This window comes from Protopterus annectens, chromosome 16.part0 (assembly GCF_019279795.1).
Source record: "Protopterus annectens isolate FY-2018-M chromosome 16.part0, PAN1.0, whole genome shotgun sequence".
Taxonomy (NCBI): Eukaryota; Metazoa; Chordata; order Ceratodontiformes; family Protopteridae; genus Protopterus; species Protopterus annectens.
The window spans coordinates 468,283,807-468,308,013 of record NC_056750.1 but is presented as its reverse complement, the minus strand read 5'-3'; the positions used below and the strand labels follow the sequence as shown (position 1 = coordinate 468,308,013).

Here is a 24,207-nt window from a genome sequence, read left to right as displayed (position 1 = left end):
ACCTTCAGCATTTACTTCCATTTCAGAGAAATAGATGCCAAAAAAGACTGGGCCCAGTACGGAGCCCTGGGGGACTCTGCTAGTGATTGGCCTCTTGGTGGAGGTGGCCTCACCTATTTTGATCTCTTGGGGCATATCAGTCAGCCTGTTGGCTATACAGTGGGTGAGCTTGTCTCTAATGCCTGAGTCGGGTATTGTATAAGAAGCTTTGGCCAGGTCAAGTTAAGCTGTGTGCAAAGTCTTACCTTCATCCAATGCTTTGGTGACCCTCTCAAAAAAGTCCAGCAGATTTAATAGGCATGTCCTTCCCTTAACAAAGCCAAACTGTGATGGGTCCAGCATTTGCAGATTATCTATGTTCTCATTTATCATGTCCATGATTATTCTTTATATGGCCTTACATATGATCTGGTAAGACTTACAGAACTGTAGTTACCCAGATTAGTGGATGGAACTCCTTTGTGCAGGGGAATGACTGGCCATCTTCCATTCCTTGGGCACAAAACCTGACTGAAGGCACCAGTTAAAAAGTGATTCAAGTGGACCAGAAAGGTCCTGTTTCATGATATTTAGTAAACATCCCTGGATTTTACTGGACCCCATTGATGCAGAGTTTTTGGCCTTAGAAAGTGCATTGATGGCCTGTTCCCTAGTAATGGTTGGGGGGATTGTAGTGTGCAGTATTTCCTTTGAACTATCAAGGGGAGTGGGGGGAGAAATTTGAGCTGAAGCTGTCAGCCAAAAGGTTGGCAATGGCCTTTGGTTCAATGTGGGTAATGCTGTTTACAATAAGTTCCGCACATTGTTGTATAGTTTCCCTGAGGTTATGGACATAGTTGTAGAAAGCTTTGTGGTTGTCCTTTACCTAAGAAGCTATTTTTTCTTCAAATTTAGCCCCTGAATATTAATTAACCCTCTTAGTTGCCATTTTAGATTGGTCAGGGGGCTTTTAGTATGCATGGTTTTGTTCCTCCTATGCCTGGCCAAGAATTTTTTTCTTTTGTTGTATAATCGATTGATATTGTGATTCCACCAGTGTGGCATGACTTTTCAGTTTTTTTTATTTGTAATACAAGTGGGCACAGCTCGCTCTATACAACTATCAATATGGCTGTACAGAGATTTTGTAAATAGCTCAGCATATGCTATGGTGTTTACTGAGTTTTAGGTGCTTGGAAGTTAGGCAAGGTGTTGCTTAGTAGAGAGAGGTTAGCCTTGGCATATGTCCTAAAGGTTTTTGGCTTCGCTGGATCCCTGGATTTCAATTTTATTTCAAGTAATACTGCCTTATGATCAGATTTGACGAGCAAAGACATTGCATTGTGTGTAGAACATTGGCTCACCATGTTCAGGAATACAAGGTTAAGGATGTTTGTACCCCTAGTAGGAGAATGGTCCAACTGTTCCAGGATGTTGCTATTAAGAAAGTTTAGGAATTACTGGGCTTGTGCATTAGAAGTTGTGTCGGATTCCCAGACTATAGAGGAGTAGTTGAGATCCCCCATGAGTATCATATTGGGTTGAAAGGTGAGGGACTATATTACATTGAGATAAGTAGTATGGGTTTCCTGGAACATGGAGGGGGCCAATAGGTTGCAAGGATATGGTATGACATCCTGTTTATGGTGTGCTGTACATGTATGACTTGTAGTGGGTCATACACTTTAACTAGTCTGGATGTGAGGTTGTTTTTAGTATAGACTGAGACTCCTCTACCTTTGGTTTCCTCCTGTGCAGTAGCTGGACTAAAGGTATGAAAGGCATTATAACCTTTCATTGCTGCTTTACTCTCCGTGACTTTAAACCATGTCTCTGTTACGACACAGATGTCTACACTCTCCAGGGAGAGGAAGGCTTGCAGGGAGTGGAGATTCTTGCTAAGACTTATAGCATTGAGCCATAGTACCTTTCAGATATTCCTTTATAGGTTCAGTTAAGTCAGTAGGTTTATCAGTTTGGCATTGCCTAAAAAAGGCACTATGCAAGTGGAAAAGGTCTTTGCCAACATCTGAAAGCCTAGAGGGGATAGGTGTAGACCATCCCTGTTAAAGCAGTGTGGTCTGTCAACCATGTCCTCCCAAGCTGTCAAATACTGTACCTGCCTGGACTGACACACTATAAGCTAAGCCAATTGTTAAAAATCAATCACTTTTCTGTTGGTAACATGGCATCATCCTTGGAGAAGGTAATAAGGCTGCTCAGTGCTAATTTGCCTTAAGAGCTTAGCACTACAGGCACTGGATACAGTGTTACTATGTGTAGCTGTGAGTGTTGTTTAAACGTAGTGTTTACGTGATGGCTGAGGATTTTTTCTTTGACTCTGCTGTGCAAGAGGTCTTAGCGTTTCAGGAAGGTTACCTGTAAGTGTCGCAGCAAAAGTAGTTTTATGTGTAGGGCGTTTACCGTGTGCAGAAGGCATGGTGCAAGTGTCATTGACAACTTCTATAGGACTAGTTTTGGTTGTATGAGAGAGTTTTGCCTACAGAGTTGAAGTGTATTTATACCTCTTGCATACTTTGTGTTTTACTAAGAATAAGTGGGTTGTCAGTGTACATGAGGCAATTGCTACAATATCTCAGAATACACATCTCAACCAGAGTGGCCACAGAGAGAGTCAGGAAGTGCAGATCCATGGCTACAGATCTACTAGGGAGGAGTGAGGGGAATTTAAATACTGAATAGGTCAATAAGACAAGGAACTTGATACACAAATGAAATATTCAGTGGCTGTGCCTTACTTGTAGTGCTAAGCATTTTACTTTCTGCAACAGCTTTATCATGCTTGTCTATCATTGCCCTTCTACTCTGGATTTCAGTTACATTTCTAATTAATAATTAAGGAGTATTCTAAGCTAAATAGCCTTGCTCCATTCAGTCTGTAACTGCAACACACCAGGCTTGAACTGGAGCAATGCGTAGGAATAAAGTAAATCAGATGATTCCTCAAAAGCAGGGACTTCAGTTTTTGAAGATTATCATTATATAACCTGGGACTTTTAAAACTCTTAGTTTCCTAAAAGGACCTGACTCTGTAAATGTTTTGAAAACCTTTTTTAATTTTGAACTTATATACATTTTTTCAAAACCTTTTAATTTCAAACATGTATACATGCTGCTAAGACCTGCAATACATTTAGTATGTCAATTCTTGGTGCAGGTAAGTTCCTCATTTCTACCTTAAACTAGACCAACTAGATCAAGTTATATATATAATGGTAGTACAGATATTGCATATTTGCTGTCAAATACCTAGAACTAATTATCACACTTGTGCAATGAATTGTGCCAACTACCAGTAGATGAAACAAATCATTTATTACAGCTGCCAGGCTTGCATTCATTGTTATAATTAATTACATTTTTGTCTCTTGTAGTGCAGCTGTGTTCTCTAGTACAGCCTCATGCTACCGGCCACAATGCAAGTATTAAGTACTGATTACTCTGATTTGCTATGGCACCACGACTATCCCTTTATTAATTAGCAGGGCTTGCAGTCTATACTTCCAGTAACTGACCCTTTGTGATTGCGTGTGCGCAGCATGCTTACTACTTAAATAAGGTTTGGAACTGAGCATATTTTGCACAGAATATAGTTTGGCTTATGGTTATTTTTATTTTAAGGTCTTGCAGCACATTTGCTCTCCTTATTTTTGCCTTTGGCAAGATTCATTTTTGGAAAACATCTATAGGAGCTTAAAATCATTTGCTGTATTGTTGTCATTTAAGTTTGCATTACTGTTAATGTTTTATATTGTTTTTACATTACTACATGCAACCCTTAGCCAATGAATACCCCCTCCCCCATCCCTGAGATGCAAACCAAGACACCTCCTACTTGGATTCCATGATCCTGTACATGGAAACAAATGCAATGGGTGCAGCAAAGTGTCAGCACAGCTCCTGTGAAGGAGATATCAGAACCTACAACAACTTTTTCAAATTGATGGACACTACTGGACTACAGCCATGGGACAGCACAGGTCAGAACAAAACTCAGGAACTGCTGAAAGGGAACAATCAGCAAACAGTCATCCAGGCAAGGGAAGCCAAGCATGAATGATTCCTGCTGGTCCTCTGTTACTGTAGTTACCACTTGGATGAATATAGTAGAAGTGAGGACAAGCGCACAGTAGAAGACAGAATCCTAAAGTAAAGCATAGAAACTTTCTGCATTGTTTTCAAGTACATATGTGGAAGTAGATATCCATGATGAATAAAGACACTATCCCAAATACCACTGCCTAGCAGCAGCACCAAAGACTAAATAATAACCTTATAAATTCCATATAACTGATGAAAAGGCAGATTGTTCTAATTCACACGTTTTTTCTGTGAGTCTGTTCAATGCTTATCCACATAATCATGAATCTCCTTAGCTCTACAGTGGGTAGATACCGGTACTAAGCATTTTGTGAAACTCTTGGGTAAATTACAGAGCACGAATGACAAAAGACATAAACTGGTTGATGTAGTTCTCCCCATCACAAATCTGAGGAACTGGCTGTGGTCCTTGTGTATTAAGACATGCAGGTAGGTACATATATACACCGTCACCTATAAAGGCTTCATTTTAATATTAAGGGAGAAAGGTTTGCAGTACAAGCATTATGAACTTCTTGAAGATACAAACTTATTTAGTCTGGACAGTCTAGGATGAGACCCAAGAATCAATTAATCTTTGGCACCAAGAATAGTCCTAATCAGGAATTTTATTTGCTGATGTTTTGGGATCCTTTGCATGGCCTAGCAGTTCCAAGATGAGTTCTGATTTTGAAGAAGAGATAGCATTCTAAGGAAGTTAGTAAACTTTTTGAACTCTGCTTTGCAAACAGCAGATATAACAACTTTTATCTAATGATCCAATGTCAGACTAAACATTTTCTTCTTGTAGAAGGAAGGTTTCACAAAAATAATGAGAGAGGAGGGGTTTGGTAGTCAGTATTGTCTATCCACATAATTGTTGGGGTGGGAGCATTTACTTTCCATGCCTCTATCCAGCTGTTTGCCATGGACTCGTAAACATCTCCAAGAATGTTGCCTCATCTCAGATGTTCACATTTATTTAATTAATTTATTTATTTCTCTTTGCTTACTGGGAAATCCAACTGGATAATATACATTTTCAGCAGAGGCCCATGGAGAGAAGCTCCATTTGCTCACATTTCATTATACTAAGCACCAGTCAAACACAAAGCAGTTACATTTCTATTTACATTTATATACAAACAATAGTTACATTTATTTACATTTGTACACAAACAGTAGTTATAGGTTCATAGGTAGGTACTAGGCTATCGGCCCAAGGGCCTAAGTAAGCCTAGCCAACAAAGTTCCCTGGCTTACGTCACCCAAGAAAGTTACATTTATACATATACATTATAAGATTTTAAAGAAGGCAGAGTTACTAAAGAGAAAGAACATGTGTAACTTAGTGGACTGTACAGGCAGCAATTATGTATAAACATTGTTTTGTCATTTCAGTAATGGGTTAAGAATAATATGTTTGAGGAGAATATTTGGATAGTACTGTACAGTGAAAAAGTTTTAACCCTGTGATGAGTATGTACAGGACCAGGGTTGGTTAAGATGTTGTTTAAGCAGTGGTTTAAAACTGCTGAGTTTGTTGGAGAGTTTTATTTGCATGGGGATACTATTCTAGAGTTTAGCAGTGCACTGAGAGTAGAGCAAGCCTCTAGAAATATTATTTGACTTATCTGTAAGTAATAAGAATTTGTTACTAGAACAGAGGTCCCTCACTGGACAGTAGGGTAGTAATAATATGTATATTAATCTCTCCTGGATTGCTTTAAACAGATGGGCCATTGTTTTATGGGGAGATTTCAGCTTCATCTCAGGATGAGAGATGAAAAAGCTGTTTCACACACAGCATGGTCTTGCTCTTTTCCTCCAAGAATGGCCACCCAGCAGTTTCTTGTCCAGGAATTGCAGTGAGTACTCTCTCTCTCTGCTTTCCTCAAAACAGCTGAACATTTTATGAAGAATTTAATTTATTCTTCTTTTAAAGCTGGTCTTGGATGATTCTAACCTAAGTGACTAGTTTAGTATCATGAACATATTTAATCTCTAACACTCTTGAATCTAGTCATATCAATATTGAAGCAGAACAGATGAGACCAATGGAAGGAACAGGAAATTACTCCTGTAGTTGATTCATAGTCTAATAGGAAGCCATTTTTGGCAATTTAGTGCACATAATTAAGGCTATAAACCATTAATCAGTTTCATTCTAGAGTCTATAGTGTGATTACTTTAGGTTATGGTTAGGATTCACTCTCCATTTTGCCTAGTGTGTAACTCTGAGTAAGTAACTTAAGTGGGCCATGCCCATGGGTTATTCTTAAGGGAAGCAGTTTTTATATAATGCATTTACATGACAAACATAGAAAGTAAAGTAAAAAAAGTTAGAAACATAACCTGCTCCTTAATTCTCTTTTATTCAATTAATTTCTTATCCAAATTGAAGACAGTGGTTTAACTTTATGTTCTCAAATTTCAGAACCATTTTGCTATGGTCTAACCTGTCAAAAGCCTCACTGAAATCAAAGCATGCTGCTTTCATTTGAACTCCCTGTCCATGTGCTACAGTACAGGTCCCAACAAATTATGTAAAGTCCCTATATTTAATTGCCCTCTCATGCATATCCAAATGTATGTAATTATTCTGATAACTTAATACGGTACTTATGTATTATCGCAACCAGATTTTTGCGATAATACTGGTTGCTTCACAATGTTTAAATTTAACCATTAATGCCATGAAGATGACAAGCAATGTGTTTTCTTTCATGTTTTACCTCCTGTTTCTGTTTGCTGAAGTACACAAAGCATTGTGCATTAAATTGCTTTCCTTACACTGGGAATATGTAAGATATCCAGCACTCCGTATTATCACCACCAGACATTCGCGATAATACCGGTTGCTTCATGATGTCTAAATGTATTCTGTTAATGCTGTGAAGATGTCAGTCTGTTTTCTTTCACAGTGAAGATTTTTATTCATAACCCTGCCTAAAACAAAGGAAAAACATAGTGGTGCTGTTTATGTATGCACTTTACTGACACCATGTTATGTAGCTGGCAGTAAAGTGCATAGACGCTTCAATTGTCAGGGCTGCTCTCTTACTGACTGCAATTCTTCTCACCAAATATTGCTTCACTTCACTTTTCTTCAGCAAGTAAGAACATTGCAATGTTTCTGTTTTTATGTAACTGTGCCCACGGCTTGCTATATTAGTGTACCCAACAGCTTGCACTCACTACTGCAGAACAGATCAACTCGTTCCGCCGTTACATAATGAATTATACTGCCCTAGAAATCTGAGACAATTGAAGCGTGCGTGTGTAATGCACGCAAAACAGGAAGAAGACTAAAATGATTGTTTCTCTCTTCCTGAATGTCTTCCAAATTTACTTTTCATCAGTAAGGACTTCAAATAACAGCTTGCGGTGTTTCCCCCACTCGCTTTCATGCCAGCATGGTATTATCGCAACCGCGAAAATCTGGTTGCGATAATACATAAGTACCCTTAATCCATATTGAAAGTAAATTTGCTGCTGTATAATTTGTAGTGTTTTCCTCCTTTCCTTTCCCCTTATAAATCTGGACACTGTTGTCTTTTTCACAGTCATCTGGAACATTTGCTTTCCTAGGCTCATACTAACCTCAGAAACACTTTTGTTTTTCTAGTAGGCCAACTATCTCCATTTCCTACCAGTAGATATTATCATCTAGATCTGGGGCACTATCAGGTCTGAGTTTCTTGACATTCTTCTTTGGCAAGTTTGCATTTAACTGTTGTCAGTGACTACTACGTTTTAATGATATACATGTAGGTCCACTATGGTCTTTATCATTACTAATGACCATTACTAAAGAAGGCCTTGAAACACATTGCAGTTGTTGTCATATAAACTGCTAATCAGTCTCTATTTTTATATTTTTATAGTTACTAAATATTACTTTTTTCTTGCTCTTCTGGTGTAATTAAAGATCTACTTATTACTCTTTTTACAACTTTATATTGCTCTTTCTTGATCTCCCTTTCTCTCTTTAGTTCTTTTTCAGTTTCAATAGGAACGCTACATATTTTCTCTATTAATACTTATTTTGTGGTTTGATTTTTTTTTTCTCTGCTCACTTTCTGTTTCAGATTGTAGACACCTGGAAAGTCCTTTAGTTCCCTCCTGTCAGTGAAATGATGATCATTATGTCTTAAAGCTAATATCCCTTTTTTAGCAGTGACACTGCCAAAACATTGTTTTGCTTGATTTTAGGAGAGCCGGCAGGAAATAACCTGATCCTTACTAGTGTCTGGCCTATTACTCAGTAGGAGTGAAGTGAAGGAGGTCAACTATGTAAGCTCAAGTTCAGAAACATGACTTGAGGTTCCATTCTGTTTTCACAAGACAGGAGTAAGGTAGCCCAGTTAAATATCAGCCAAAACTATATTTTCATGGCCAAACGTGATGTGAGGGACTATCCTATCTATTCACCCTCTTCTTGCTACAGGATGACAACAAGCTTGGCAACAGAGTGGTGGCCACTGGCACAGCAACAGACTTTGAAATGAAGCCAAGACATCCCCAAAGGCCTAGGCAGATATGGAAGTCTTAGACCTAGGTTCTCAATCCTTTATGTACTGCCTACTAACTTTTGTTGGAGATATCTGGACTGGCACTCCAAGTATTTCATTTTGTTAGACTTCCATTGTGTCCTATCAGTGCGCATTTACTGAGATTGGCCTTGAGGTACCCTCCCCAGTAGAGGCATGTCCTTGGGCTAAAGAGCTGCAAACAAATAAGGCAGCATTTGTGAGGTTGGATTTCAAATGCTGGTGTGCAAACACAAACATTCACTGCAAGTAAATGCACCCACATTTACAATCATTAGTTTATCGTTGCGGTATCTGAACATTTCAATGGGGGTGTGTTTTTTTGCATTTAATTTTCACCTCTTAATTCTTTTGATGCAACTGACTGTGCTCAGGGGAATCTGCAGATATTTTCTGGAAGAAGAAATATTGTCATCCTGAGAAGGTTAACGTCAGCGTACTTAAGACTGAGCGTGGATACATTAGAAACCAGTTGGCTAACATAGCCTAATATAGAGGACTAGTAGAAACAGTATGTCTAGAGATGTCTGAATTCATCCATGCATCCAACCATCCACAACCCCTTTCTCCCATTTTCGTACGTGGGGTTGGAGTGTCACTTCAACAGTGATGATCATTTAGAGGTAATGTTTACGGCACCGGGTGGCTTGTCCTGCAGCAGGCATTCTTCCACACCACACACTCACATGCACATTCACACCTATGGCCAGTTTAGAGTGTCCAATCTACCTACTGCATGTCATTGTACTGTCTGAATGGCCTATTATTATTATCTTCTAAAGTGTTCTTATTCTCCTGTGCTGAACTTCAGTTTCTTTAATCCATGTTCCCTGCACAGATGACAATATGTCTGACTTTAATACTAGCATCCTTGATATTGATTTCCCACATTTTCTACTAAAATGATAATACACAGAATGATATACACTAAATAAGATGTGAACTCCTTTTAATGTGCAGTTATATCCTGAACATAGAAAATGCTTGGCATCTCTCTTAAAAATCATGGCAGTCTTGAGACTAATATTCTTTATTCCCCATCCCTGAAGATGTGTATAGAACCTAACATCAAACCAATGGATGTCACCAATACTTTACCCTTGATTTACATGAATATTCCCTTAATTTAGAAGAGTGATAGAGCAGTTAGTTGCTACAAGCCGAGCAGACATCAGACAACTAGATTACTGTCTATCTCTGCCTTTACCTTATAAGCCAAGCTGTTTCAGAAGGTGATTGACTGTCTTAGCAAGTTTTTCATATACTCATAAATCAGCATGAATTTTGATAGAGCTGTAGTATCTGAACTGTGAACTGGTATGTCTCATACCACAACTTAAACATGGCAAGATGTTCTTTACAGGTGCTACTTGAATCGGAAAATGTAGGAATGGCAGCTAATACACAGTGAGTCTGGGCAAACCTCCCTACAGAATCTTCAGGGTCAAATTAAACAAACTATTACTATCATATTCAGAAACACTATCTAGATTATGCCAGGATCCATCAAACAAAATAAATGAAATACAACTGTTTTTGCAGTAATCCCTTTCCCCCCACACAAATACCATCTCTAAATATATTAATTCCACAATTGTACAAAAGTACATGTAGGGGAAAACTTCCTTACCTGCATTGTTCTGCAAATGCAGTGTCACAGGCATCAGTGTCTTTACTGACATCATATCTCAAGAGTCCCCTGAACCTCCCCTACTCCACAACAAACATAAAGTCTCATAACAGGTCATTAAAAGCAATTATTTCCCCTAGCTGCAGTGTTTTTGGACATAAATAACACACTGTTCAATAAACAACACACTGTTCAATTAAAAGGGAAAATAAATCAACAGATCCAACTAAATAGAATCCAATATAAAAGCACTGAAAAAGAACTTAATTATTAGACTAGAAACACTGATCCTCTTTTTGTGTCTTATTGGCTCATCAGATATCTATGCCTTTTCTTGCCTTCTGTGCAATCAGAGATCCAGTAGTTCATGATCTCTTGTAACTTCACAAAGAAAAAGCAGTTTCACAAATACCAGAACAACAGATCTAAAGGTGCTTCAGGAGATCAATAAAACAAGGTTGAGAGACAGATTCATTACTCAGCTTCTTTTTCACCTCTGGAATGGACTCCCCCAACAGATAAAACATCATGGTACACCACCTTTTCTTCAAAAAGACCTGCTTACTTGGATGGGTATTTATAAATGTATCCTAGATTTGACTGACCTACCCTTCTTCAGAGGGCAGTTGCAGTCTAGGGATGGAACTAGCAAGTTTCTATATTCAAAAGACTCAGTAGCCTTGAACTTCCTATGAGTCCTACAATTTTATGCTCTGCATCAATTTTGACTGTTTTATGAATATTAACCCTGTTTTTACTTAATGTCAATGTCATGGCTATAATGTATCTTATAGGATACTGCAATAACTTTGTTATTAAGTAAAAAATAAAACAAGCTAATTGAATCTGCTTCTTATCCAACAGGTTGAGAAACTGAAACAAAACATGGGTAAAGCAGTTCTTATCAGCAAATAATATGCTGCATCTAAGTGTCTACATTTAAACTATGTAAATAAGATAGCTGCATTTTGGCAAAATAAATTAAAGTTTTCAAAAATGTCATGCAGTAAACATGCGTAGAAAAAACAAGCAAAAGTATAAGCAAATTAATAAACAGCAGTTTGCATTTTCTGTATTCAGGATATAACTGCACATTAAAAAGAGTTCACATCTTATTTATTGTGTATCATTCAATGTATTAACTTTATTACTAAAATATTTTTGAACATTTGTAATTCTGTCTACCTAATAAGGAAATGGAAAATTGCATCTATAAGTCTTTTTTTTTAAAGAATACATAAATATTTAATGAATACAGAGCTGCCATAAAACAAATGCTCAGCTCTTCTCTTAACTGTGTTAGACAAAATACATTGCAATCCTGAGTCAGCATGCCTTATTCAATGGAATGCTTTGTTCTGCACTCTGTGTTTTCTACAGCATGGATGTGTCATCTATAATGTAACGATAAACAGGTATAATATGAAGATATAATGTGCTGGAACTAGAAGTAATGGAGATGACAGAAAGAGCAGCTGCTTCCAGCACTCTACAGACCCTTGAACTCTATAAATTATAACACAACCATTTTATTTCAATTAACTGAATCCCACATTTAACAGCAATTCAGCAATAAATAAGATCTACATTACTAGGTTAATTAACATGTGTCAAATTTAATCTGCATTAAGAATTAAATGTATGTGCAAGATCTGACTTTAATCATTCCTTAAGCCATCATTTATCCTGAAGAAAGCAATACTTGCACTAAATTAATTCTAACCTGAGCATCAATGATTTTTTGTTTAGCATCAACAGCTGCTTGCATTTCTGAATGATCTTTCTTCAGTTCTTCTTCAACAGACATCAACCTGTAGGTTAAAAGAGCAAGATGTTATAATACTTCTGTTAACATGTGAAATTATAAGTATACAGTCAAGACACTGGTGCTAAACCAAAGGGGTCTTGCAAATTATTTACTTTCTCTTGGCAATGTTTTCATTTAGAGATACAACAATGATCATAAAATCAACATAAAAAGCTGATTAACTATATTTATATGTAAATCCACTACACCAAAATATGTGATTTTCAAATATAAAGCTAAATATATGAGATGATATTGTCCTCCTGAATTATACCTAGGATTTCACTACTGCCTCGCTAATTTCTGAGTTTCACAAATACCCAAATTCGAACACAGTCACACGCTAGTACGGAAAAGTGCAAAGGCCAAACTGCCAACTAAACCAAACAAAAAACAGCCAGCACCATCCATCAGCTTACCAATTATTATTTTAATATATTTATACTACATGTAAAAACACATCCAGCATACCAGTTTCGGCTATGAGCCTTCATCAGTACATAAATACAACTCCATTACATCACATTTAAATACCCCAATCCCAACCGCCATTGGTTATTACAACTGCTCATTAAGCCCTGGTGCAAACAAAGCACCTAATTTCCTCCAGTACAACTCTTTTGAGTCTATACCTTTAACTCCTAGTGGGTGTGGCCTGAGCCTTTAAAAATTAAGTTATCACCTTACAATTCTAACAAATACTCATTGACAGAGGTCAAATATCAATACAATTGTGTTTGCCATCATGTATGCTTCAAAATAAAATATTCTGATACCTTGTTTGTAGCATGGTTTTGGAATTATTAATGCAAATATGAACAAGTAATATTTGACGACTAGAGGAGCAGTAGGAGGTAACTGCAGATGCACTGGGAAGCATCAATTGGATATAATGAGTAATCCACATTTGTTCCTTAAAATTTAACCTTTGGTGCCCTCCCACTTTATTATTTGTTTGAAAATGAACTCTGTCAATAATAGTAAACATAAATCTTGCTGAAGCATGTTTTAAAGTATATTTATACAAAGCACTAGTTGACTTGGCGCAACGAATATCACTCAGATGTTCAGACATCCTTTACTTTGTTTGCCCCACATAAAAAGCAGAGCATGAACAAGTAGCCAAATATACAACCCAATCTGTGTTATAATTACCATAAACTAAAATGTCAAACTGTAGAGCTATTTCTAGAAGAAAAATATTTATCCTTATTAACTAATTTGCAAAAATTACAACGTCCACAAGGGAAACAGCCCACTAGTCTCTGTCCATCTAATCCTAACCGATGCTCCCCCCTAGCTTCCTTATGACCTCTTTGATAATGCAATGTGGCATTACAAACAGACTCTGAACAGGAACTTCAGAAAATGATCGAGGAATGCAATGCAAAACTTGAAGATACATGGGAGTATAGGTGAGACAATCATCATGGTCGAGAATAAAGGAAATAAAAAGAAGCTGAAAACTGATATAAAAGGGAAAATGGTGGTGCAGGCTAGCAGCTTCACATATCTGGAAAGGGTGGTTGAGGAGAAAGGAATCCTGAATGAGGAGGTCAAAGCTAAAATCACAGGGACTCCAGCCAACTGGCTCAGAATGTTAGGTGTAATAAGTAAAAGAAGAAAGCCAAAGAAGATAAAAATTAAGGTACACAAAATGGTGGTGCAACCAGTACTTCTGTTTGGCACAGAAGCCTGGGCAGTGAAAACACAGCAGTTGAGGAAGCTAGAAGTGATGGAATTGAAGTGCCTTAGATGGGTGGTAGAACGCACACAGTGGTGGAAACAAGAAATTATTACATCAGAGCAAAAGATAAAGTAGCTCCAATTGCAGAGAAAGTCAAAGAAAACAGATTACAGCAGGTTATGTACATATGAAGGAAAGCAGAAGATGACTTGGTAAAGAGGATTTTGGTGAAACAAGAGGAAGGCAAAAGGTCAAGAAGAATGAAGATGTCCAGCAAAGAGAAGGATGGATTGCATTTCAGAAGACATGAGACAGTCAGGCATGACTATCAAAGAAGGTACAAGAGTGGAATTAAATTGAGAGAGACCATGATAATTCACGAGATACCCCAACCCCATGTAGAAAAATTTGGAAAGGGGGTTTGATGATAAACACTCACCCACATACACTTACTGACTTACGCATTTTACAGTAAGTGTAATAGACCACTAGGGTCCATTTCATCATATTATAGCTACATTAGTGAAAATTATAAAGCATATGTATGCTCACAGTAAAATGCTTAAGAGTACAGAATTAGATAGATGCAATTAAATTTATAAAAGTCTTACAAAATACAAAAACAGGCAGATGCATATATATATATATATATATATATATATATATATATATATATTCACTTTAGAAGCTCGAAATACTGAAATATCAAAATTCAGTATTTCGCGCCCATAAAGTGGAATCCTGAAAAGAATGAAAACTCAGAAGTGTGAAATTCAAAACCTCACATACCAGAGATTTTGAATTAGCGCTTCTGGTGTTTCGCTGTGGTTATGGATTCAGGTAAGTGTTTATGTGTTAAGGGTTTTGGGTAGGGGCTGTGGTGTGTGTTAGTGATTTTTGTTGCTGTGATGTGTGTGTGTGAGGAGAATGTAGCTTGTGTGGTGGTGTTTTGTGTGTTTTTGAATGTAGTGTGACCCCGTAGTTAGAATATTTAAGTGGGGGGGGGGTGGGGGGTGCATTGGGGCTTGTCCCCCTGTTTTTATGTAGGACAGAGCTTGTGTTTGTGTGTGGAGAGGAAGGTGTGTGGTTGTGTAAAGCAGAAGTACTAATTCAAAATCTCCGATATGCAAGATTTTGAATTTCGTGCTTATGAGTTTTCGTTCTTTTCAGGATTCCACTTTTTGGGCTCGAAATACTGAATTTCGATATTTCAGTATTTCAAGCTTCTAAAGTGAATCCATATATATATATATATATATATATATATATATATATATATATATATACGTGTGTGTGTGTGTGCCTTGCCTCCTAGAAGTCTTATTTTCCAGCTTCTTATGAATTATTAAGTGCTTTCATACTCCAGATGTTTACATGAGAAGTCATTGATGATACCTTCAACAAACCTCCACATTTTGCTCTGAGAGTGCACTCCTGGAGGTCCCTAGTGTCATCAGTAAAGGGTGGGTGCAAAATCAAACCCTTGCTAGTCAAAAACAAAACAGGGCCATCTCACTGATTTTGAGAGAGGAGTTTCTGTGCAGTTTCAGGTCTCCAGATCCTTTACTTTCTTCCCTCAGACCTGCATGACCTTTGATGGTACAGAATACTCTCCTGCCATTCTATCATCTGGTCACCCTCCACAGGCACATCTTTTTCACAGTGATGTAGCATTAGAGATTCTCTCTGCCATTCTTATGGGTGGTTTCACTGCATCACTGGCACTTGTACCTACTTTTCATGTCAATTTCCTTTTTCAGGTAATAAAAACACATAGCTGCCATTCCTAGCTAATGACCTGATGACTGCAAAAACAACTGGAAGAATTATGAACTTAGTCAGTGAAAATAGAAATTTTCCTACAACAAATGTTGGTATCAAGATCTGAAGTGTGCTAGTAGTGAAAGGCTCTCTGGTGTGGTAACACTAAGTGTGCTTTCTTTGTCAGATACCTGATGGAATGATTATACACCTGCTAGAGAGGCATACATCTGTCAGGCTGAGCTACAGTAAAAACTGAAATGTGAATTGCTGGGAATGGTAGACATCCCAACTGTAACTTGTTGCATGGCATCTCTGAATGTAACATCTGCATTTCTAATTACCTTATAAATCATTTTTTTGTTTTGTTTTTGTGTCTTTTTGCTAGACTTGTTTTAACCCTTAGCCCCAGAATGTTGATTATGAAACTACCAGAAAAACTGGATAACAATGTATTGCAGTACAACTGTACAACTAAATGAGGCAAATGAACTGAAGAAATCAGGCATTGATACTTTTCAGTAGATTGAGAAGGGTTGACTTCTTTTAGCATTACTTACGAAAATTTCAATAAATTGGCACTAGGTGTGATGCATACTTTGTTTGGCAGCATTAAGTAATGAATAATTTAAACAATATTAAGGAAACATGTCTCATAGGGGTTTTGTGGGCAGACTGGAGGATCTCTTTCTTCACAGCAATCAGACAGTATTAAAGCACCCAACAGACACTATACCTGGAAAACATTACATACTGTCATGACCAAGGAGGTGCAGCCCTTGACTTGTGGATGGCTGCATCTGTAATGTAAGCTAAATAAACCATCTTTGGTGAGTAAGTTCCAGTCTAGAATATAAAACCACTAGGGCTGATAAGGATTCCTAAAAGAAATGTTACGAAACAAATTTCAAATGACTTATGAAAGGCATAAGTTGTAATGTCAGTCTTTAATGTATACCAAAAAATGGCACAGAAAGAAGTTGCCTTTTCTGGCAAAACACCATACCCCTAGGGTATGTAATGCACACTATACAATCATAGTGTGCAGCAAGTACCACACTGGTATGTCCCTGACAAGGTTCCACTAACCACCCAGTACAACCCCAACCTGACAGGACCAAAACGGATACTACCAAAGGACAACGGCCATACTTTAAATGTCTGATCATTAGGTCCTTTGCTAGGCAAAAGGTTAACACACAATACTGCCCAGATGGAGGACTACAAAACTGCAGAGCAGCTGGCATCAGTCGTCCAACTCAGCTACAATACTTTCTCTGCCCATTAGGACCTTTTTGCAAAGGGTCAGTCCACCATACTGTCCTGGAGAAGCACCAAAGAGTCATGTAATTTCACACAAGCCCAAATATACAAACACTCTTGCTAACAATTCAAAGACCTTCAAAAAAGGGGAGGGAGTGCTACCCTGAAGACTAGGATACTTAACTTTCCGTTGTGATGAATACTTCACACAGTTGCAATATGATACTTCCATTGCCCTGTTTTCACAGTTAAGTGGTTATATTGAATACCATTTTAAACATCCACATCTCATTTGGGGAGACAACTATACCTTGGAAAGCAGCAGCTGCACCAAAACACTGCTGGCCTTGAAAACAACATTTAAATTGCAGAGCTTGATAAATGCATATATGGAGGACAAAAGCTTAAGAATTCAGCCTCAGAAGGCAGTGGAATCAGAATGCAATATGATTATTGCGTGAAGATGTATGTAATTTGAATTACAGCAGAACCCACTCCACAAAGTCAGGTGGAGATAGTTTGTTTTTTTCTGCCAGATAAAACAAATTACTAGATGTAAATCAGAAACTTATACTAATACGTTTTTAGATTTCCTCAGTTCTAAAACCATGTATGGATAACTATTTTTTAGGATTCACTACCAATGTATACCCCCCCCCCCCCCCCGGAACCTTAGAATGAGCTAAAAGGAGAAGCTGATTTTTCTTTTTCTTTTCTGACTCATGGCAATAGCATGACTTTTTGCAAAAAGGAAGGATTATTAGTTACACTGCCTTTAGAGAAAATGGTGTAGAACTCATAAAAATAGCTTAACATTAAGTGCTACATGGAAAGTGGAGGTCCCAAGTGAAAAATGCTGATGAGGCAGAGGAATGTAGGAACAGATCTTTGAAAAATTACAAACAGTTAATCAAACATGGCAACTTACTCCTGCTAAGGAGGGTAGATATGTCCCTCATTCAAAAAAAAAACACATTTTCCATTTTGATAATAAGACTTTTTTTGCAAAAGCTTTTCTTGGTTTTTGGATGAACTAAAAAGGTAAATGTGCACTTTTGTCTAAAGGTCACTAAGGCTTAGGATAAATGTTTACTTTATGGATGGTTGCTAAACCAAAAAAACACCATCACACACTGAAACTGCTGATTTTCCCTTTGTGGTGCATGAGAGCTTCACATGATCATTCAGGTGGAAGCTAAATGCAAGACTAAGTGAACACATGCAGCTACTCGCATGAAAAATCATGTAAGTGATTTCAGCATACCAGTCCAATTACTAACAGTGGTCTTCATAAAGCATATTAAAGAGATGGGTGGAAATGGTATTTAAATATACAGAAGAAATGCATGTGTTTTCCCTGCTGAAGTATTGAAACTAAATAGATTTAGACAGTAGAAGAATCATAACTAGGGTAGGGATATACCCCAAGGAACATGGTCTAAGGGAGTGCAATTGGCAGATGCCAATTGTTTAATAGTGCATTAATTCCTGTACCCACAATTCTAAATACCTGTAAGGAAATACTGCTTTTGTGATCAGGACTAAGGCACTTGCTTCAGCACTGTGTGTGTTATAACTTGCAGAAGCTGTATGCTACAACTGGAGCAAGCTGTTTACTACAGTTTTTCAAAGTATAAGACTTTTTTTTCTTTGCTCCTCAAGTTAAGACCAGGCATTCTTTAGCAGAAGCTGATGAGCTCCAGATTGGAGAATGGACCTTTATTGTTTGCTCCTCTACCTGATGGTCACACTGGAACTGGCACTCCTTAGGAGACAGGTGGGGAGTCCCAGATAGAAGAATGGCCCTTTTTTTTATTTGCTTCTCTAGTTGAGGGGCACATCTGATCTAGGGGGAGGGCACTCCTTAGCACACCGGTGAGGACAGACAGAATGGAGAATAAAAGAACAGACTTTTTTTTGTTCCTAAACCCAGAGATGGAGGGCACCAGATCACAGAATGGCACTTGGCACTAGAGGAGCCAGCTATGGATCTGGACAGAAATTCCTGTTCTATGAAAAAGTGGACAACAGTATGTGAATTAGCAAAATACATATAAGGTTTGGGTTAGTTAATGCCTAGTTTGGGAGGCATCTAATGGTGACATTTGTCCTGATGAGGAAGGAATGCTTTTTGTTCACCAAAAATACATGTTTATAGTTACTCAACTGTGTGTTTGAGAGGTTGATGGGTTATAATAGTAGGAAACGTATTACAAAGTCTAGCATGTCCAATAAAATGTTGCAATAGTTTTATAGGGAGTAGTGAAATGCCATTCACTGAATAGAATGAGTATGCAATTGGCTTGTGGGTTATGCATCAAATTTAAGTCACGGGAAAGTTAAAGTCTGTACTGACATGGAATGTAAATTATCTTGCAGGTACAGACAAAAGGCAAAGAGCATTTAGGATGCACATAGCATTGTCACTGGAGATGCCTTTCAGTAAAGCTAAATGTGCAAATCTGATAAAGAATGAATTTAAAGGAGGTCATTCAGATGAATGCCACTGGCAGTCTGGGTAAAGGAAGAGGGGTGGGGTTCTTTTAGTAGCAGAGGAAGAAAAAAATAATGGACACGGATGGTTTCTGGCAGTGAGGATCCAATGGCTTGGAAATAGAATAACTCTGGTGAGAATGCCCACTCATGACAACAGTTCTGAAACTGAGGAGAATGTCATGTAAAACAAGTTTCCAGCAAGGGTTTCTTACTATAGGGACAGACTGGAATATGGTCTGTAATAATGATTATGTGTCAAGGGCCCAAGGAGGGAAATTAGTACTAGAGAGATAGACTCTAAATTAAATATATGAAGGTGTTTCAGATAGAGGATGCAGTAACAACCTTAGGAACTCAAATTAGAAAGTTTGCCATATAGAGCCATTATAACAATGAAATTAAGAGGTGCAAACATCTAAGGGTATGAGTAGAATGAGAGACAGGAAAGAATAGTATTGCTTGTGTATGATGTAATATTGTATTAGTTTAAATCCAAGGTAAACTGTCCTTGTGTTGTGGAACATCTTAAGATCATTCCAAATGTTTTTGGTTTAAAATATAAATGTAGCTAAAACAAAAACTATATTGGTAAACTGTGTATTCATGTATGAATTATTCCATTTATTCCTATACCTTCATGGGCATGAGAAAATTAGATATTTAGAAGAATGGTGCGGGAAAGACTCATTAATATCAGCAAGAGATGTGGAAGGAAACTTAGCAAGAGGTACTTCAAAAGGTAAAGAAGTGAAACTGTTTGGCTATGGACCTGGATATCAAAATAAAAGCAGTGAAAATGTCTTTGGTCCACTTGATTTTTCACATTAGTCATGCGTATATCTATCAACCAGATGCTAAGTTAAGCAATTAATAAGGAACTGAATAATTGTATTTAGGAGCGTTAAATGGGATAATAGGATCTTAGCAACAAAATAAGGGTCACAGGATTGCCTGATCTAAAGGGGTACTTTAGAGCCATGCAGTTAAATCTGTTATATAGTACAAGTGCAGGGGGTACCAGCTAAACTGGACGGATACAATGACGTGGCAAGGATGGACTACTAGAGACATATACCATTTTTCTGAATGCAGGTGTTAAGGAGGAACACAATAACAAGGTAGAACACTATGAGTATCAACTGGCAAATAATACGTTGAAAAATGAGTTAGCAAAGGGATGGCATAAGGAGATTTTTGCTGATAGGGTTCCCAAGTAAAGGGACAAACAGTATGCAAGAAATAGTGGAAAGTGATTAAAGGAAGTCAGCCATGAAAACATGTCATTGGGCACAAATTACATAAGGGAACAAACTAAGAGAACGGGAGGAAGCTATAAATTGTTTCAATTACCTGATAGGGGCAGGTTTGCATACCAGGGAATAGTAGTTTAGACAGGTACAGTTTTATGGTTATATACCAGATTACACAGTCCTTTGTTCCTGCATCACAGCCTGCAAATACAAAAATATTCTGCATTAATTATAACTAAATCCAGACAGCACTACTGCTACTCTGTGCTTACCACACCCAAAAAGAAAGAAAGAACTGGATTTATTTTGTGAGTTAACTTTTACACTTCGCATGACAGTATACAGAAACTTATGGAAACTTGTGCAAACCAGTATTGATATGGTTCAGCATATATTAGCACTTCAGGAAAGAAGTGCAGCTGTCCAGGAAGAGATGTATACAATATATGATATGATATATGAAATGACAGTCACTGTACTGACCACCCAAAAGCCAACCCCTACCAGTAAAGAAACTGAGTAGAAATGACACCATCAAAGCCTATGTCATTTCCTTTGAAAAGTATGCAACCCAGAAGAACTGGGCTTAGTCTGACTTAGATAAAATGTTGTCTTCACAGCTTATAGGAAAAGTACTTAAATCATATAGGGACACGGAAGGTGTTGACTATGTGAAATATCAATAACTAAAAACAGAACTGCTTTTTATGGTTAGTCTTCTGAAACACAAACATTTTTTGCTGCACACCAATTCAAGTAAAACAGTAAGAGAACAAATGTTTCAGCAGAAGTATTTTTAAAACATATGGCTAGAACCATAAGTAGATAGCCAAACAATAAGCATTTTAGCAGTTGATAAATAGGAATGTAAATGGGATCTCCAGAGTGGTCCTAAGAGTCCTATTAAGCTAATTGTTCTAATGGTAAAGTTAATAACTAATGAAGCACTCTTTAAAATTAAGCAGCCTAAACATGTGGCAAAAAGCTTTCAGTAACTGAAATAGTATGTTAAGTATGTGGGAACAGCAGTGAGTCATATTGCTACAAATTGTTTAGTAATAGGAGTGTTGCACCTAACAAAAATATGGTTTCTATCTAACTTGCTATCAAAAAAGAAGATATGTACTCACCATAATGTTCCATGTTTGTTGGCCTTGATCTCGCCTTCCTTCTTGCTGTTTGGGTTCGGAGCTAACCCTTGGCTCCGACTCAGCAGTATACTATAGCTCGAGAGCTTTTACTGGCTCAAGGCTAGCCTGCATCCCAGCATGTCCAGTGGTAGTTACCGAGATCTCATTTGTGATAACCCAGTATTAGACCATGCAAATAGAAAAGAGATATACTCTATTTTACATATCAGATGACACCTACATATAAAAGTGTAACCCATCCGGAAGAGTAAGAAGGGGAGACTAGGACTAACCAAAAGGTATGGTAAAAAGGAAACCCAGCCAGTATAACCAATAAAAACAAGGGATTCCTCTCAATCCTCCAAGAAGGGGGAAGGAGGGTAGGATGCAGGAAGGAAGGCAAGATAAAGGACAACAAACATGGAACATTATGGTGAATACATAACTTCTTTATGTTATGTTGTCCATATCTCGTCTTCATTCTTGCTGTTTGGGACAGCGTCCCCAGCACCTGATTCTTGGGTGGCTCACTGGAAAAAACTCTTCGTGACCGTGGAACCAAAGGATGCCCTCCAGGAGGTCACATCTATGTTGTAATGAGTGATAAAGGTATGAGGATCAGCCCATGTAGCTGCCGCACAGATCAAATCCAAAGGCAGTCTGCCTTGAAAAGCAATAGAGGTAGCCAAGGCCCTTGTTGAGTGTCCTTTAATTTTCCCTGGAAGTTTTTGCTTACGCAAATCGTAAACATGTTTTATAGTGTCTGAAAGCCACTTAGATAAAGTCACCTTTGAGACTGCACAACCTTTTTTTGTCCACAAAGGATAAGAACAGTTAGTCAAATTTTCTAAAGTACTTGGTCCTGTGTAAATAGAAACGTAACTGTCTATGAACGTCCAATTGATAAAGTTTATACTCTGCCTTGTTGCCATGACTGGGGAAGAAAAAAGGAAGCTCTATGAATTGATTCAAATTGTAGTCAGAACATTCCTTGGGTAAGAAAGAGGGGTTGGTTCTGAGAGAAACCCGATCTTTATGGAAAATCAACTATGGGGGATGAATAGATAAGGCCTGTAATTCTGAAACTCTTCTAGCTGAGATAATTGTAACCAAGAAAAGGGTCTTCCAAGTCAGAAATCTGAGCAGACAAGAAGCAGATGGTTCAAAGGGGGAAAGAATCAGTGTCTCTAAAACTAAATTTAGATCCCAGGGGGAGAGGTTCTCTTATTGGAGGTCTTAAGAGGGTAGTACCTCTAAGGAATGCCTTACATAGCCTATGGGACATGATATTGGACTCCATTCTCCCATATGGAAATTAGAAATGGGAGCTAACTGAACCTGGATAGTAGCTGCAGCTGCTCCTTGCTCAAAAGTTTCAGCAAGAAATTCGAGAATCTTTGAAATGGGAGCAGTAAAGGGATCAACTTGATTTTTGCCTGCCCAACAAGAGAACCTCTTCCATTTACTAGCAAAAAGTTTCATAGTAGTGGGCTTATGGGGGGAAATCAAAATATGTTGAACTGCCAGAGAAACAGCAGGAAGCCTGGCTAAGACCAGAAGTGGAGAAACCAAGCTGTGAGCTTGAGAGTTTGAATGGAAGGATGGAGAGCCCCTGACTATGTATCAAAAGATCTGGCGCTGGATCCAGGATCCAAGGCTCCCCCTGCAGGTGAGGCCAAAGGAATGGGAACTATATCTCACGAGGCCAGTAAGCGGCAATGAGGATTAACTTGCAACCCAATGACTGTGCTTTCTGAAGAACCTTGGGGATCAGGGGAAATGGTGGAAAGGTGTAAAGCAGTCCCAGGGGTCAATTGTGAACAAGTGCTTCCCTGGGTGACTGTCCTGGTGATTAGACTAGGGCAAAGTAGCTGTTGCATTTGTTGTTTAGCGGGGTGGTAAACAGATCACAGCATGGCTGGCCCCATTTGCGAAAAATCAAGTCCGCAACTTCCTGCTTCAGGGACCACTCCTGAGGCATCAGGATAGCCCGGCTAAGTTTGTCCGATATCACATTGGATTTTCCCCGGATGTGCATTGCAACCAGAAAGCATTGTGAAGACATCACCCATTGCCAAACTTGCAGAGCCTATCGACACAAGGGGTATGACCTGGTACTACCCTGTTTGTTGATGTACCATACTACCGACACATTGTCTGCCTGAATTGTCATAGTCCCTGTAAGTAGAGATTCCTGAAGTGCTGGCAACGCCAGAAACACCGGTCTCATCTCCAAGACATTGATGTGAAAGTAGTACTCGTGTTCCTGCCAAGTCCTGTCCCAGATAATGCCCCCCACCCTATCTGGGAAGTGTCCGTGGTCACTGTGGCTACAGGTTGGGGGGGTTGAAACGGCCTGCTTACTGTTACCATAGGGGAGTGAAGACACCTCTCCAGATCCATTTTGTAGGATTCCGTGATCAGACTCTGATGTGACATGGGTAAATCCTGGAATGACCATTGTGCAAATAGGAGCCACTGCAGAATTCTCATGTGGAAGTAAGCCACAGGGACCAGAGTGACCGCCGCTGCCACAGAACCCAGGATATT

The 24,207-nt window shown here is 38.4% G+C and overlaps 1 protein-coding gene across 2 annotated transcripts in view; it reads right to left on the bottom strand.

Annotated features, from left to right (window-relative positions):
• The window catches only part of LOC122790821 (disabled homolog 2-interacting protein-like), a 1,962,433-nt gene that overhangs the window by 83,063 nt on the left and 1,855,163 nt on the right, over nt 1-24,207 (bottom strand). For both annotated transcript variants that reach the window (XM_044058453.1, XM_044058454.1), the window contains exon 13: nt 11,987-12,074. In XM_044058453.1, coding sequence (XP_043914388.1) covers nt 11,987-12,074 — 88 coding nt within the window. The remainder of the gene's footprint in view (nt 1-11,986; nt 12,075-24,207) is intronic.